General features: G+C 48.1%; 1 protein-coding gene across 13 annotated transcripts in view; it reads left to right on the top strand.

Moving 5' to 3' along the window:
* Window positions 1-14,209, top strand: part of CDC42BPA (CDC42 binding protein kinase alpha) — a 310,508-nt gene that overhangs the window by 292,185 nt on the left and 4,114 nt on the right. For 8 of the 13 annotated variants that reach the window (XM_087859422.1, XM_045796469.2, XM_045796455.2 and 5 more), the window contains 5 exons: window positions 987-1,110; window positions 1,789-1,906; window positions 6,202-6,387; window positions 9,221-9,338; window positions 13,848-14,005. In XM_087859422.1, the coding sequence (XP_087715548.1) occupies window positions 987-1,110; window positions 1,789-1,906; window positions 6,202-6,387; window positions 9,221-9,338; window positions 13,848-14,005 (704 nt within the window). The remainder of the gene's footprint in view (window positions 1-986; window positions 1,111-1,788; window positions 1,907-6,201; window positions 6,388-9,220; window positions 9,339-13,847; window positions 14,006-14,209) is intronic. The other 5 variants (XM_045796507.2, XM_045796498.2, XM_045796476.2 and 2 more) reach the window with 1 other exon arrangement.

Genomic DNA, 14,209 nt, shown 5'->3' with positions numbered 1-14,209 from the left:
CCGCCTCTCCCGCTGCCACCATAACTCACCCAGACATGCCCTGCCCTCATGATTCCCAAATTCCAAAACCGTGTTTCCCGTGGAGTTAAGAAAGCAACTGATGAAGCTGCATTATTCCGACCCAAGAAGGGTGCTGCTTTTCCGCTCGTCATCTGCCCTGCTCGCCTTGCACGCTCCCGCATGGCTCTTTTCTCACTTGTACTTCGTGGCTGTTAAAAATTCTGAAGCTTGGCTTTTCTCCTCTTCCTTATTTAGAGAATGGCATCCATCATGTTGTGTGAATAGAGCTGTCTATTTTATTCCTTGAGTGTGTTCACAGATTTCAGCCTGTCCGGGGAGCCCTTGGCGGACGGTTTTGTTTACTTCTAGGTATTAAATTGAAACCAGGTGCATCCGATCAAGTGTCATCTCCTCCCCAAGATCGGAAGAGTAGAAATAGCGACAGTCTTACCTTTAGCAAAGGAAGCTAGTGGGAGAGCGAGGTTTTGTGCTTAGTCCATGTCTGGCAGCCTGGATCTTGCAAAGGAAATGTTTTATTATTGTCAAAATACTTTTAGTTATCATTTACACGAATAATTTACTCTTACGCCTGACTGCCGCACAGCTTCTCGGGAGGAGCATTGGAACCAGTGCCCAGGAGGTGAGAGGAGACAGTGCAGAGAGATCTCAGGGACAGGGAGCAAAGGGACAGGACCCTAGGCAGCTGCATTTTTCTTGTCTTCCCCTAAAATTGTGCCAGTTTATGTTTATAATCAAATGGAAGTGAAACTGTACTTTGTAAGCTGTGTTTAACTTTCGCGTACACCTGTTTACATATGTCCTGGTTTAAATTATTATTTGTTGTGAGCGTCAACAGACAACGTTTAAAAATGAGAATCACGTATGTTGTACAACTGGCAGATGTTGGTACCATCCTAGAGATTGACGGATAAAGAGCATTGTAGCGCTTTACAGAACATTGCCGTGCTTCGTATTTTTTCTAACAGAAGGGGACGAGCTGGTGGTTCCTGAAACGTCAGACAACAGTCGGAAGCAGATGGTTAGAAACATCAACAACAAGCGGCGCTTCTCCTTCAGGGTCCCGGAGGAGGAGAGGGCTCAGCAGAGGAGGTGGGTGTGCAGCTGGGGTCCCGTCTGCCTGGGCTCCGTGGTCCTGATGCTGGCATTGGACTCGGAGGGCAGATGTGAGCTCTGAAAATCGCTCACCCATCTGTGGTGTCAAAACCGCAGTCGTGAAGGAACTTCTCAGTGTATTTGTAATTAATTCTCTCCCAGTGTGAGTGCGCCCCGGATGAAAGTACCATATTGTAATTCATTGCTCTGTGTATATGAAGTACTGACAGTTTTTGGACCATGGGCCTTTGTATAGTATTATAAACAGCACACGTCTGCGTGTGGTACGTCTGCACTGGCTTTAGAACTTCGGGTTAACTCTCTTTGTGAGCAGACAGCCGAAAGGCTTGAGGTATTTCCAGGCCCATATAAAAACATCCCTAAAGTGTTATCAGTTATTTTAAAAGACATACATAAAATGGTCAAAACTGTCTATAAAAGAGAGCTCTGATATGTGAGTGCTAAGAGAAGCCTATTTTCCCACCAAAACACTCAAGATCTTTTATTAAAACAAAAGTTTCTAAGTAAAGTTTTAATGGAGTATATTTTACTGTTAATTCTATCCTTATTAAACATTTCAGTTTTATTTTTGTGAATAAAGGATGCTTAATTTTTTTCTGAAGTTATCTAGATCGAGCACAAAAACAGTGTCTAAACAGGTGTTTTATCTTCCAGAGAGATGCTGCGAGATCCAGAAATGAGAAATAAATTAATTTCTAACCCAACTAATTTTAACCACATAGCACACATGGGCCCAGGAGATGGAATACAGATCCTAAAAGACCTGCCCATGGTAAGAGAAATGAAGGGGGAGCAGGAACGGGGTTACGAGTGGGGCAGAGGGGGGAAAAGCAAACATGCGTGCCTAGATCCATATGTAGACTTAAGAGGAAACGTTAGTGTGATGATGAAACATTTGTGTCCATGCATCAAAATATGTGTAAGATGCGTGATGAGATACACCTGATGAGAAAAACACAACATCTGGGCATCGTGAGAAACCAGACAGATCGAGTTCTTACTTAGTTGCAGACCCCATAAACTTGTCCCGTATCCAGACTTACTGTTCGTGGTGGAATACGTTGGAGACAGTCTCTACCGAGACCCAGAACTTGCTCATGAAATTGCTAACATTTCACTACGTTTTAGCAATTCAGACCTTTGCCCCCCGCCTGCCCAGAGAACCATGTTAGGTTGGTCATTAATGGCCACACCTCTTAGCTCGTTGGACAAGCAAATCATCTTCCTCTCCCCAGTTATAAATATGTTGCCTGGTCTGTCTTGCACACAAAAGTACAACACAGAAAAACTTGTTTTTCACATGAAGATTAGATTCTTGGACCCAGTATGCTGAGATAAAGAATATCCATGGCATTAGCTAATTTTCCAGGCTCTGTTTACACTTCACATTTCGGTATCATAGTACTCAGCAAATTATTGAAACTCTAATGGAACCCTTTTGATCACGGGGTGTAGTGTTAGATTTGTGAATCTGGACCCAGAGCTCTTTCTGTGGGAGTCTGTCCTGTTACCCTCATTACCAACTCTGCTGTGATAGGAGGTACAAGGATCTGTCATTGACAGGAAAAAAAAAAAAAAAACCTAGGTAATAGAGTTTTTATGTGCAGTCAGGTTTTTTTAAATAAGAAAGTTAAGCTTTTGAAGGTATTCTGCATTTGTTTCATGGGAGGAACAAAAAAATCAGTCATGGAGTCTGAGTTTCTCTTTGGAAATATCCCGATTAACCAGTTGACCCTGTTTTTGAACCGACACAATGCTCTTACTGTTACCACCAAGGTATTGTGATGACCTGGTTATTGTGCTGCGTCCCCTTCTTTAGGGAGTTCAAATCATGAACAGTAGCCATTTATCCCCTTGGAGTGGGGATTTTTATTACCTGTGCTGGATAAATTATGAATAAAGTGTTCAAAAAGATTACACGTAGTAATTAAAACTAAGTAAAAAATCTAAGACTAAGCACGTGAAATGTTAAACTGTTACACTTACCTATCATATTTAAGACTTCACTGGCTTTTCACCTTTTGCCTGGAAATGAGATTTCAGATTTCTCTCCGTTTACCCATTCTGAACATGTGTTTAAAGTTCTCAGGCTGGTTTTCCTTTATTCTCAAGTAAACAGGACACAACCATACGGTCCAAAGCCTCTGTCTTTTTAGAGAGGATTTTTACATTTTGATGAACGCTGGAAATGTGAGTATATGTTATAGCTTATACTTGATAGCTCAAGTGTTACTGTACCATTTTAGTGAAAGTTTTTAAGGTTTCGGAGAGAGAGGGATGCAAATTTCAAACATGCTTATGTTGCAAAGCGATACATCAACAAATACAAAATTATTTCAGTAGCTGACAAGGTTTTAATAGGTATCATACTTTTTAAATTAAAATTTCTCTCACTTGTGCTTCATTTTGGTGCACAAAAAAAGAGTATACATAGTTTTTATCTTACATATTCCCACAACATAAGAGTTATGGAAAATTTTTTATATATTCTGCTATCTCCCAGAAATTACAGTTATTTTCTTTAAGGTGAAATAGTTTCAGGGTTTCATAAAATATCCCTCTCCTTGTTGGTCTTCTGCCATCAGGTGAAAAACCAATTTACTAATGTTCCAGAATTGTTTTCTGACCTTCATACACAGTGAGACCTGGTCATCACACACACTGAGTGAGCACAGTGAAAAGAAATGTCAGATTTCAGACATCGTGAGAACTTTTATATCAAAGCAACCCTCCTTACTCCACTTTTTCTCCCTTTTCTCTCCCACCACTTAAGTAAAAGAAATCTCTTTTATTATTGTTGTTGTTCAGAATAAGGTCTGGTCTTGATTACTGAGCTGAACAAGCTCAGAGAGTATGTCCTGAGGATGTTTCCCCCACCTGGCTGCACGACACGTGGCCTTCTATGCTCGCCGCTTGTCCCCAATAGACCTCTTGAGTTTTAGCATTTCTTGTCCCCATGACTGCCTCATTGGCTCTTTCCGTCATTGACACATGTACCCCTCAGCCCTAGAATGCAGTCCAATTTTTAATGTTTCTTCCAGTCCTTTCTTACCTTGTAAGCACTTTTGTATTTCCAGGATGAGAAGTTGTTGTACATTTTTGAAACCTGTTTCTTCGCCTTAGTTTCATTTTCACCTGGCCTTCTTCCCTTTACTAGCAAGGGATGTACAAGCCGGGGGTGTTTATAGGCACCCACTTCACCACCTAGCCCGTATTTTTGGTAAACTGTCTGCCCAGACCCGTGCTGGTCTAGGGGGAGACACTGGTAAACAGCACGTTAGTATGCACGTCTGAAAAAAATTAGTAATATGCGTGTGTGTATCTGTGTGTATATATGTTTTTTGAAAAGCTTATGATATTTTAATAGGTTCCCAGGTTTTAATATGTCCTTTCTGCTGCAATGGAATTATCTGTGTTTAATGAAAAATTTCCAAAAATTAAGATGAATTAAATTCACCTACCGTTAACATGTGTCAGAAGAGCTTTCAAACCCCAGAGCTCCATGTTATCATCCGTGCAAAGAGCGGCATGTACCCCAGACAGTTTTATGTTTTAACTTACTCATATCAGTACTGTTTTCCTAGGAAATACTTATGAGCTTAGAGAGTTTACTGGATATTTTTAGAAGCTCTTCTGTGTACCAAAATGACACTGATAGAGGATTGTTTGCCTCACAAATGTGCAAGAGATCATCAGGATGAGGGAGTCCTGGGTCCGATGGGAGCCCTTCACGCGTGCGTCAGTGTGGCCGGAGGGTATCAGCTGTCAGTGGGAAGCGGCGCGTGGGACTGAGAAGTCCCTACTGCAGTAGCTCCTCGAATCCTGGTTGTCCTTTGCTTTTGTTCATAGTGGGCACTGGCAACAGAGGGCAGATTTTTCTGCAGTTGAATACAAGAATAATAGTTTATCTCCAGAAGATTTATTTTTGGCCCATGACATTTCTCCTGGCCTTTTACCCATCCCTGGAGTTGTTCATGAAGACCGCGTCTCTAGCTCGGTGACCCCTTACAGCTCTGCGAAGTAATATTGCTTCTTCAAGTCAAAGTGACATTGACATCAGTAGTTTTTTTTTCTTTTTGGAAATAACCTTGGAAGGCACTGATTCATGCCCATCTCTAAACTTCAAACAGTATCTCATAGAAGAGCTTTTGTTTAAGTCTGCGTAAGTTGCCAGGTTGTGTTAAGCAAAGCCGGCTCATTGCAGCTCGGGAGGGCGTGTTCCACCAGCTTTCTCCCCGCAAGTCCTTCCCTCCCACCCCTGAACTCCTTGGCCACTCCAGGCCTGAACCTTGAAAGTGCCGCTCAGAGACGGTGGCTGGGTGCTGAGTGACGGCTCCCAGATTACTCAGAAGTCATTGTACCTGAAAAACTGGAGTCCTCCATTTGAAAAGCTTTTTCTGTATCTTTAGTATTATGTTATTTTATGTTTTAATACACCCAGACGTGGAAGGGAAGATTTTTTTCCCCTTGTTAAAAACAGACCTGTCCTTTTGGGTGTCTGAGTGGACAGGTGTGGGCTGCTGAGAGTCACGCCAGTGATTAGTTCTTCCTCAGTCCCTCACTGCTCTTGTCAGAGGAAAATAAGATCAGTAAAAACAAACACACGTCAAGAGTCTGTAGATCCCAGGAAATGGTTTCCGGTTTCTACAGAAACAGTTTCATAGCGCTTCTGGCTGTGGGTTCGCTGCTCTTTCGCTTTCTTGCTTTTTCTGTCCTTGTTGTTGGTGTGTTTTTGCCATATTTTGATTCTATCGCGTAAGAAAATCCTCAACTAAACTCTGAAAGTCTCCTTGTGTCTCCACAAGTCCAGTTTTTGCTCACTTGATGATAGTAATAAAAAAAATAATTTTATAAAGCGAATGATCTTTTGCACATCAGCAGTTTTGTTTACCGCAGGGCGATTACAAAATTTACCTCTCCAAGGCCTGAAAGTATTTCATGAAGGACTCGGTTCTGATGTGAGATCTGTCATTCCTGCTCCGTGCATGCTGTGAAATGTCACGTATGACCATTGAATCCGTTCTCATGACCTTACGACTTCTGTTCTTCTTCCTGTCATTTCGTTAGCCAGGCTTCCCTCATCCATCCCCTCATCATCACTCCGGCCTGATCTCCTCTCCGATCAACTTTGAGCACATCTATCACATGACTGTTAATTCTGCTGAAAAATTTCTCTCTCCTGATTCCATAAACCCCGAGTATTCCCCGTCTCTGCGCTCTGTCCCCGGTACACCAAGCTTTATGACTCTGAGGGTATGAACAGCTGAGCCAGGGGTTAACTTCCACTAACCGTGTGCGGACATCCTGTAGCTTGCTTGACAAGTAACTCTGCTGGGGGGGGTGGGGGCACTTTGTGAATGTGTGCCTTCGGCCTGCTTCTCTTCTGCCAAACCTCTGTTCTTCCTCCTCCTCCTCTTCGAGTTTGTTTCTTTTTTTGAGGAAACACATGAAGACAGGGGAGGATTTCACTTTTAGTTTTTAAACAGTGGTGGAGGGTTTTTTTATGTTTCATAGAGGATTTTCCCATCATGATTTTTCCCTTTCCAGATACCATCATTAAAAATAGCCCCTGTGTGGGTCTTTATTCTGTTTAAACAAACAAAAAGGGAATCCCAGAATTTCTCCATTTTTTTATAGCTCATTCAGCCTAGAACCAGTTTGATTCAGAGACAATTTTTTCAGTTAGTGACATTCAAGTCTGTGGCAGGGCCTAGCCACAGGCCTTCTTTCTACAGTAAACCCCTTTTTGAAAAGTTTAAAAATCTCCCAGGTAAAAATTACAATAGTATTAACGAGTCACAGGAAGAATGAGAAAAAGAAGATAATCTCACTAGTCTTCCAGGTACTGATAGGCCTTTCATTCCAGCCAGGATCCAAGATCTAACAACTAAATCAGAGGGAGAACTGACACAAGGGGCTGCATTCAGAAGGACTGTGGCCCGTGCTGGCGGCCCCTTCGGTTCAGCCTGATAGCTTTGTAACCGGGGACCTTGCAGTGTCCGGAGAGCCGGTGGCCGTCAAGGCAGATTATCCGTACTTCCACCAAAACCACAGGCTTAGCTAACTCCTCAGGAACGTTTTCTCAAGTTCATTTTGCAGATAAGATGCTTGGATTCTGTCCTGCACACCTGTGTCCCGCAGCGCCCCCTGACTTAGCAAAATAGTAGCACCAATTTTTTATTTGCATAGAAAACTATAGGGTAAGTTTATTTTTGTATTTTTGTTTGTATTAGAAAAGTAGCCTAAATTGTAATGTTTGAAATGGCATTGACACGAAACTATATAATGTCATTTCAGTATCTTACTTGACAAAATGAGATCAACGATGATAAAAATAAGACTTAGTTTTCTTGGTAACAGATTGCAAGGGGTGGATTCCAGAGGAGTGTTGTGGAACTTAATTGGTCAGAATTTTTTCCATGAAAGATGACAGAGACGTTCTGTAAGTCAGTCCTTTGCTAGTTAGGAACACCGTCGTCAGTGGAAGTTTCCTCCTAATCCAAAGCATATTTGTGCACAGAAAAGACCAGCAAAGCTGGTTTCCTGGCACTTTAGACAGAAGTCGAACTCCAGCTGAATGAATGGTAAACCGTCTTTTGTGGAGTTTTTCCTCACAAAGCATGCCTCCTGTGAGTCTTCCATTACTTCAGCATCGGTGTTACTAAACCACTGGTATATTTTTACAGGCTTAATTTATGCCATTTATTCGAGGCTGGGTTTGTTCTGTGGGGAAGGGCACCACCAAGGTGTCAGAAGCCTTGCAGCGGAAACAGTCAGGATGCAGGGGTTGAAACCGACCTTCCCATCCCCTGCTCTCTCCTCGGCCGTGCCTGTCACTGCTGTCTCGGGGGCTGCTGCTCTACGCGTGGATGTTAAAATGCTGGCGCTCTTTCAGTGTCAGTTGTTTTATTTTCTTGGAAAAAGGGAAAGCATTTGCTTTGAATAAGTAACACAGTAAGAATTAAATGGACTTTGCAGATTTGGTCTGTGACCCAGTATGGCAGCGGTTGGCTCTGCGGCCCGCTGGCTCTCCGCCGCCGTGGCTCCCAAGTTCTTCACACGATATTAACGCATGTTTTCCGGACTGCCGACCTTGGCCCGATGTTAGTTGTTTTGACACAATCTTCTCTCAGGCGTCAGCCACCCCTCCTTCTGGTCTCCAGCGTTTCGGTCCGTCGAGGCGGCCAAGTGCTTTCTGTTCTCAGCCAAGTTCAGACAGCTCATTCTCCACGCCTCCTTTCAAGCCGTGTAGGACTTTCAAAGTACTCACTGGCCCATTTTTCTACCCGGAACCCCAAAGCCATTCCATAATGTGATGGAAAACTTCTCCAACCAGTGTTGCCAAGTGAGGTCACTTCCCCCTGGCTATGGGGACGTGCTGTCTGGGGCCCACAGTGCCGCTCCGCCAGCCTGGGGAGTGGGGGTGTGACCGTGTCGCCCAGTACATTTACTGGAGAAAAATACACTCCTCATTGCCGTGCCTCCAAGCCGGCTTATTCTGTTCAGCTAGTGGAGTCATCCTAGTAGAAATCTCAGAAGTAGCAGAAACTTTGTGTCCATTATCTGCAAATGTCCATGTAATTCTGCACTTTGCTGTCCCTTCTAACCATATAACTTTTACTTAACTTTGTCACAACAAAGAGAGCTCCTGTTTACTGATAACCATCTCACTAAGTACAAGGATGAGCACTTCCCTTGACTGGGGCCAGGTGACTTCTGTTAGGGTTTCATACTTTTGGGGGCAGGGGGGCTTATGCAGTCTGTTCACTCTGGTCAAGATCATTTGTTGAAATTAAAGTGAGAAGTAGACATCTCTGCAGAAAATCACTTTCTGGGGCGCCTGGGTGGCTCAGTCATTAGGTGTCTGCCTTCAGCTTAGGGCGTGATCCCGGCGTTCTGGGATCGAGCCCCACATCAGGCTTCTCCACTGGGAGCCTGCTTCTTCCTCTCCCACTCCCCCTGCTTGTGTTCCCTCTCTCGCTGGCTGTCTCTCTCTCTCTCTCTCTGTCAAATAAATAAATAAAATCTTTAAAAAAAAATCACTTTCTCTCTGGCTGAAGAGTTTCTCTCTGTGTTTTGCTTTCAGAACCCTCGGCCTCAGGAAAGTCGGACGGTGTTCAGCGGCTCAGTCAGTATTCCATCCATCACCAAATCCCGCCCTGAGCCCGGCCGCTCCATGAGCGCTAGCAGCGGCCTGTCAGCGAGTAAGTGCTGCCCCCGGGAGCCCAGGGCCCCCTGCTCTCACCTGTCCCACGCATGCACGCTCCCGGGCTGTGCCGAGGAAGCACATGTGCGCTTGTGGGGGAAATGATCGTGGGGTGCCTTTCGAGCTCACGGTGCACCTGGGAGACAGACACTTTATACCACAAGTTGTGATGATCGACGCTGCGAAGGAAAGAAATAGGGCACCGTCAGAGAGTAACAAGGGGTGGCCGTTGGGGACGAAGCCACACTGAGAGGAATTAGGAAGGTCACGTGCCCTCCCGACGGGTGAAGGCGTGTCTGAGTCATGTTTGATGAATTGCACGAAGGCAAGTGTGGCCACCTGGTAGTCAGGGAGTGACCCACGAAATAAAGCACAAGAGGGAGGCAAGGGTCAGATCAAGCAGGACCGTGCCGAGCAAGCTGAGACTGTTTTATTAGAAACGCAACAGGACGCCTCTAAAGAATTTAGAGGGAGTCCAAAGGGAAGGACTTTTCTCCAATTTACATTTTTTAAAAACACCCTGTGACTGCCAGGTGGAGACTGGACACAGGGCAAGCTCCGTCCATCCTGCTGGGGCGTCAGAGCGGCCGGCGAGGGACGGCCCCGGGGGATGGCTGCAGAGGAGGGGAGAGGGGAGCCGTGTCAGGGTGAAATCAGTAAGGCCTGGCGGGGAGTTAGTTGTGGGAGGCGAGGGAGAGCGAAGAGTTCCAGGTGACCCTCGGTTTCCTGCTGGAATGGGGGGGGGGCAGGGTTCTGGAAGGACCGGCAGAACACGAGGCAGGTTCAAGATCGTAGTTTTGGGATGGAGTTCGCCATTGATCCGGTGAACATCCAGGAGACGGCAGGTCTTCTGCTGGGGCGCAGGGGGTACAGTCGCATGTGACCGAGCACCTGCTTCCTCGCGGCTCGCCGTCTTTATTGTCGGCCTCTCTCCTTTCACCCTGAACCTCCGCGTCTCGTCTTACACTCCACCCAGAACCCTGCGCTCAGGGGCCTTGGAGAGAAAACTCTGCTCCGTGCTGGGCAGGCGTCTGCGCCACTAGGACCGGGAGCGACTTCGGGGGTGGGGGGGCACGTGAAAAGGCTCCGTTTGAGGAAAAGCGCAGGGACGCCAGTGGCCGCCTGCCCCAGAGTGAGGGCTGGACAGAGGCGGCATCTGACGGCAGCAAGTAGAAGTCAGTCTTGTTGAATTCAGAGAGCTCGGGTAGTTCGTGGATCCCAAGCCTTGAGCTTCGTCGGACGGTCAGCGTGGCTTCTGATTTGGGGGGAGATCGTTCGTAGCCTCGGGCTGTTCTTCCGCCACTTTCTCAGAGGCAGCGTGGCATCGGCCGAGAGGTCGGATGCTGTGAGTGCGGGGTGCCCCCCAGGGTGCAGGTGCCTCTCTTGACACCCACAGCTGGCCCCCAGGGGACACGATCGAGCTTCGGTTTCCCATGAAGTCACTTAGTGAGAAATCGTATCTGTGGCCTCTGGTCCTTGAGCGCTGGCTGTCGGAGGGGACGTCCCTGCTGCCAACGGGGCTTGTTGTCCCCGCCCTGGCACTACAGAGATGGGCGATGCTCTGGTAGGTACCTCTCATGCAGAACACGGTACCCCAAAACTCCGAAACAATGATCCGGGGGTGCCTGGGGGACTCAGTCAGTGAAGTGTCTGCCTTTGGCTCAGGTCACGATCTCAGGGTCGTGGTGTCGAGCCCTGCATCGGGCCCCACACTGGGCGTGGAGCCTGTTTGGCATTCTCTCTCTTCCTCTCTTAAAAAAAAAGAAAAAATGATCATTGATTATGTCTGTTTCTGAGGGTGCGGGATCTGGGAGCAGCTGAGTTGGCCCGCTCATCTCAGAGTCCCTGTAGCTGTGGCTGGAGCGTGAGCGGCCAGCCTCTCACGCGGCTGTGGCTGCTTCCCCCGAGCAGGTGGCCAGGGAGGCAGCCAGACGGAAACGGCAGATATTTTACAATCTCCTCTCCTGGGGACTCCCCGCCCCTCGTGCGGGACACTATGGAGCACGCAGACCCATGGCTGGGGTGGGAGTACCAGGGCAGTTGTGGGCCTGATGACCCCTGTGTCACTGCCTCTTGAGAGCATTGCTGCCCCAGGTGTGGCCCTGACCACAGTGAAAAATCTGGCCAGTTGGGAAAGCGATAACCATTTTATTTTCTTCTTATGGATGACGGCTACATGAGATAATGGATTTGCGTTATAACTTGCTGCACGTTCTCAAGACTTGAGATGCAAAGAGAGTATTACAGCATTAACAGCTAAGTCTACAATCTCTTCTCCAAAACCCTTGGGGCCAGATGTTGTTTTTGTTTGTTTTCAGGATTCAGATTTTAAATATATATATATGTTAGGAATCTACCATTTAATGTGTTACATTCCAGTAAGATCCAGCCAGCACCCACAAACAGATTGATATTTATGCAGCCAAATCCATGACTGGTCACACTATAAATATATAAATAAATGTGGTCTTCCAATAAGCTCTGTAGTCAGCCTCCAATTAGCTCAGATTAGGTTTGCCGCTGCGTGGTTTACATCAAGCTTATGAAAACACTTTCAGTTTTCAGGACTTCGGTTTTATGGAACGGCAGGTAAAGATGGGACCTGTAATGCAGGCATGTGCAGGGCTGAGGCGGCCAGCTCCCCGAGAGGGCCGCAGTGAGGGGCCTCTGTCCCTGCTGACTGTGCCCACCAGGTCTGCAGGAACGCGGCAGGCGTGGCCTCCTTCAGGTCCTTGGTAAGAGGAAGGCCCTCCCAGGAATCCCAAGGGGCAACTTCTGTGTCCAGTGCCTCCTGGCTTTCAGAAGAGTCCAGCTCACATGAGAAGGTTCCAGAAGGACAGCCAGCCGAGAGAGGCACAAGAAGGAATAGGGGACCCTGTTGTCCGTCTCCACAACCAGAAGCACAGATCTTCCAGAGCCAGACTCAGGATGGCTTCAGGACATGAAGAGATTCCACAGAGATTCCCACTGTGACTCCATCCTGGTCCCCCCAAGGAGGCAGACCCACTTCTGGCAGCTGGCTCACTGGGGAGCCTCGCGTCTCCTGAGGTCACGCAGAGTCAGACACCTCGCCGCCCAAGCCGCAGAGCCATCAGCCAGCGCTCTTTAGAAGAGGTCATGCCCAATTGTGTGGCCTCAGTCAGCGGGACCACAGTCCTCAGACGGTCCCCAGGCCCCTTTGGCTGGTCAATCAAAATAGCCCTGCTTTCATGTGTGAAGATTGGAATGGTCTAGTGTAACTTTTCTTTGAAAGGAACATTCCCCAAGTTCGTTCTTAAAGTGTAAGTCACTGAGGTGGCATTAATGCCTTCTGTTCTACGAAGGGCCCTAGAATGGAGGCAAGGAGACGGGTGAGCAGCGGGTGAGCCCTGAGCAGGCCCCGTGCGCCTACGCTTCCCACTGTGTTCTCCGCCTACCCAGGGCTGCTGTTCCCACAAAATCCCCGTAACGTAGAAGTCATTCTCGTATCTACGGATGGAAACCGAGGCTCGGGAAGGTAGGAGAACATGCTCGCACTCGCACAGTTGACAAGCAGAGCAGCGGAAGCTGCTGGCAGTGTGGATGTTCTTTCGGAATAACAGCATTGGCACAAAATAAAATACAGCTTCCGTGGCACTGAGGCAGGCGTGGAATTGGGATGAGCTTGGCCTTCAGTGAGGCCGTGACCCAAGGACCCAGGAGAGCCCCTCAGAAAAGTCAGGCACGCCTTCATGGCGACACGATGCGCGGTGTGCACGCAGCGTCGGGAGCCGGTGCGGGGTCGTTACGGTGATGCTCGGGCTTCTGCAGCCCAGCGGCCCCGGACGGAAGCCGGCCCGAGTCACCAAGCGCGGGGCCACTCCGGGCAGGTTCCTGCCCTGGCGTGGATGGGGACTTCCATACTCTCGTGGCCGTGAGATACTTGAGGTGCTGGACACGGGCTCTTTTGATGCTATTACTTACTGAATTCTTAGTGTAAAAACACTAAATCGGGATTTGTTCAACCAGCAACAAGTGGAAACGGTCACGGTCTGTATCTTACGTGAAAACCTCGGCAGTCTCTTTAGACCCGTGGTCTTAATATGGAAGCTCAGCAAGATAAAGATGTTTTTTAAGCAAAAACTGAAGAACAAGAAGGAATGCCGAGAGCTTTAAATAGGTCCGAACAATTCCCCAGTATTTCAAGGGTTTTCCGCCATCCTTCTCCCTCCTCTGCGTGGCGCTGGTCCCTCCTCGAGGCGCCTCGGCTCTGAGACCAAACTAGAGGGGGATTTTACAGAAACTCCGCTCACTTTCGCATCTCAGGCTTCTTGCCCTGTGGGACGAAGATGCTTCTATCTGTCCCTTTGCTTTTCATGCACATTCTCCAGCAGTGACGTGATGGGTGCAAAGGCCGGTGGCCTGGAGAATGCTGCCCCTCGGCCGCTGGCCCCGGGGTCTCCCCCGTCTGCATGCTTTCTGTGGGGCCGTCCCCTCGGCCGTCCGCGTGCGGTTCTCAGCCAAGCCTTACCTGAATGCTGTCCTGCAGGGTCGTCTGCACAGAACGGCAGTGCATTAAAGAGAGAATTCTCCGGAGGAAGCTACAACGCAAAGTGGCAGCCCATGCCCTCCCCGTCGGAGGGCTCCTTGTCCTCCGGAGGCATGGACCAGGGAAGTGACGCCCCGGCCAGGGACTTCGAGGGTGAGGTGAGTGGGGCGTGGGCAGCAGCGACGTTCGGTCTGGATTAAAAAGGCTTGTGCACTTAGCGAAGTGATGCCCCCACCTCGAGAGTGGCCTCCGCAGCAATCGGGGGAGGGGGGGTGGCGGGACTCAGGGGCACGCTCAGCGGGGGGCGGGGTTGGGGGGCCGGCTCGGCGGGTTGCCTGCGCTGCACACTGCAGTTTTGCACA

Source organism: Ursus americanus, chromosome 2, assembly GCF_024610735.1.
Source record: "Ursus americanus isolate L20-20 chromosome 2, mUrsAme1.1.p, whole genome shotgun sequence".
Lineage (NCBI taxonomy): Eukaryota > Metazoa > Chordata > Mammalia > Carnivora > Ursidae > Ursus > Ursus americanus.
This window is presented reverse-complemented; position numbering and strand designations above follow the sequence as displayed.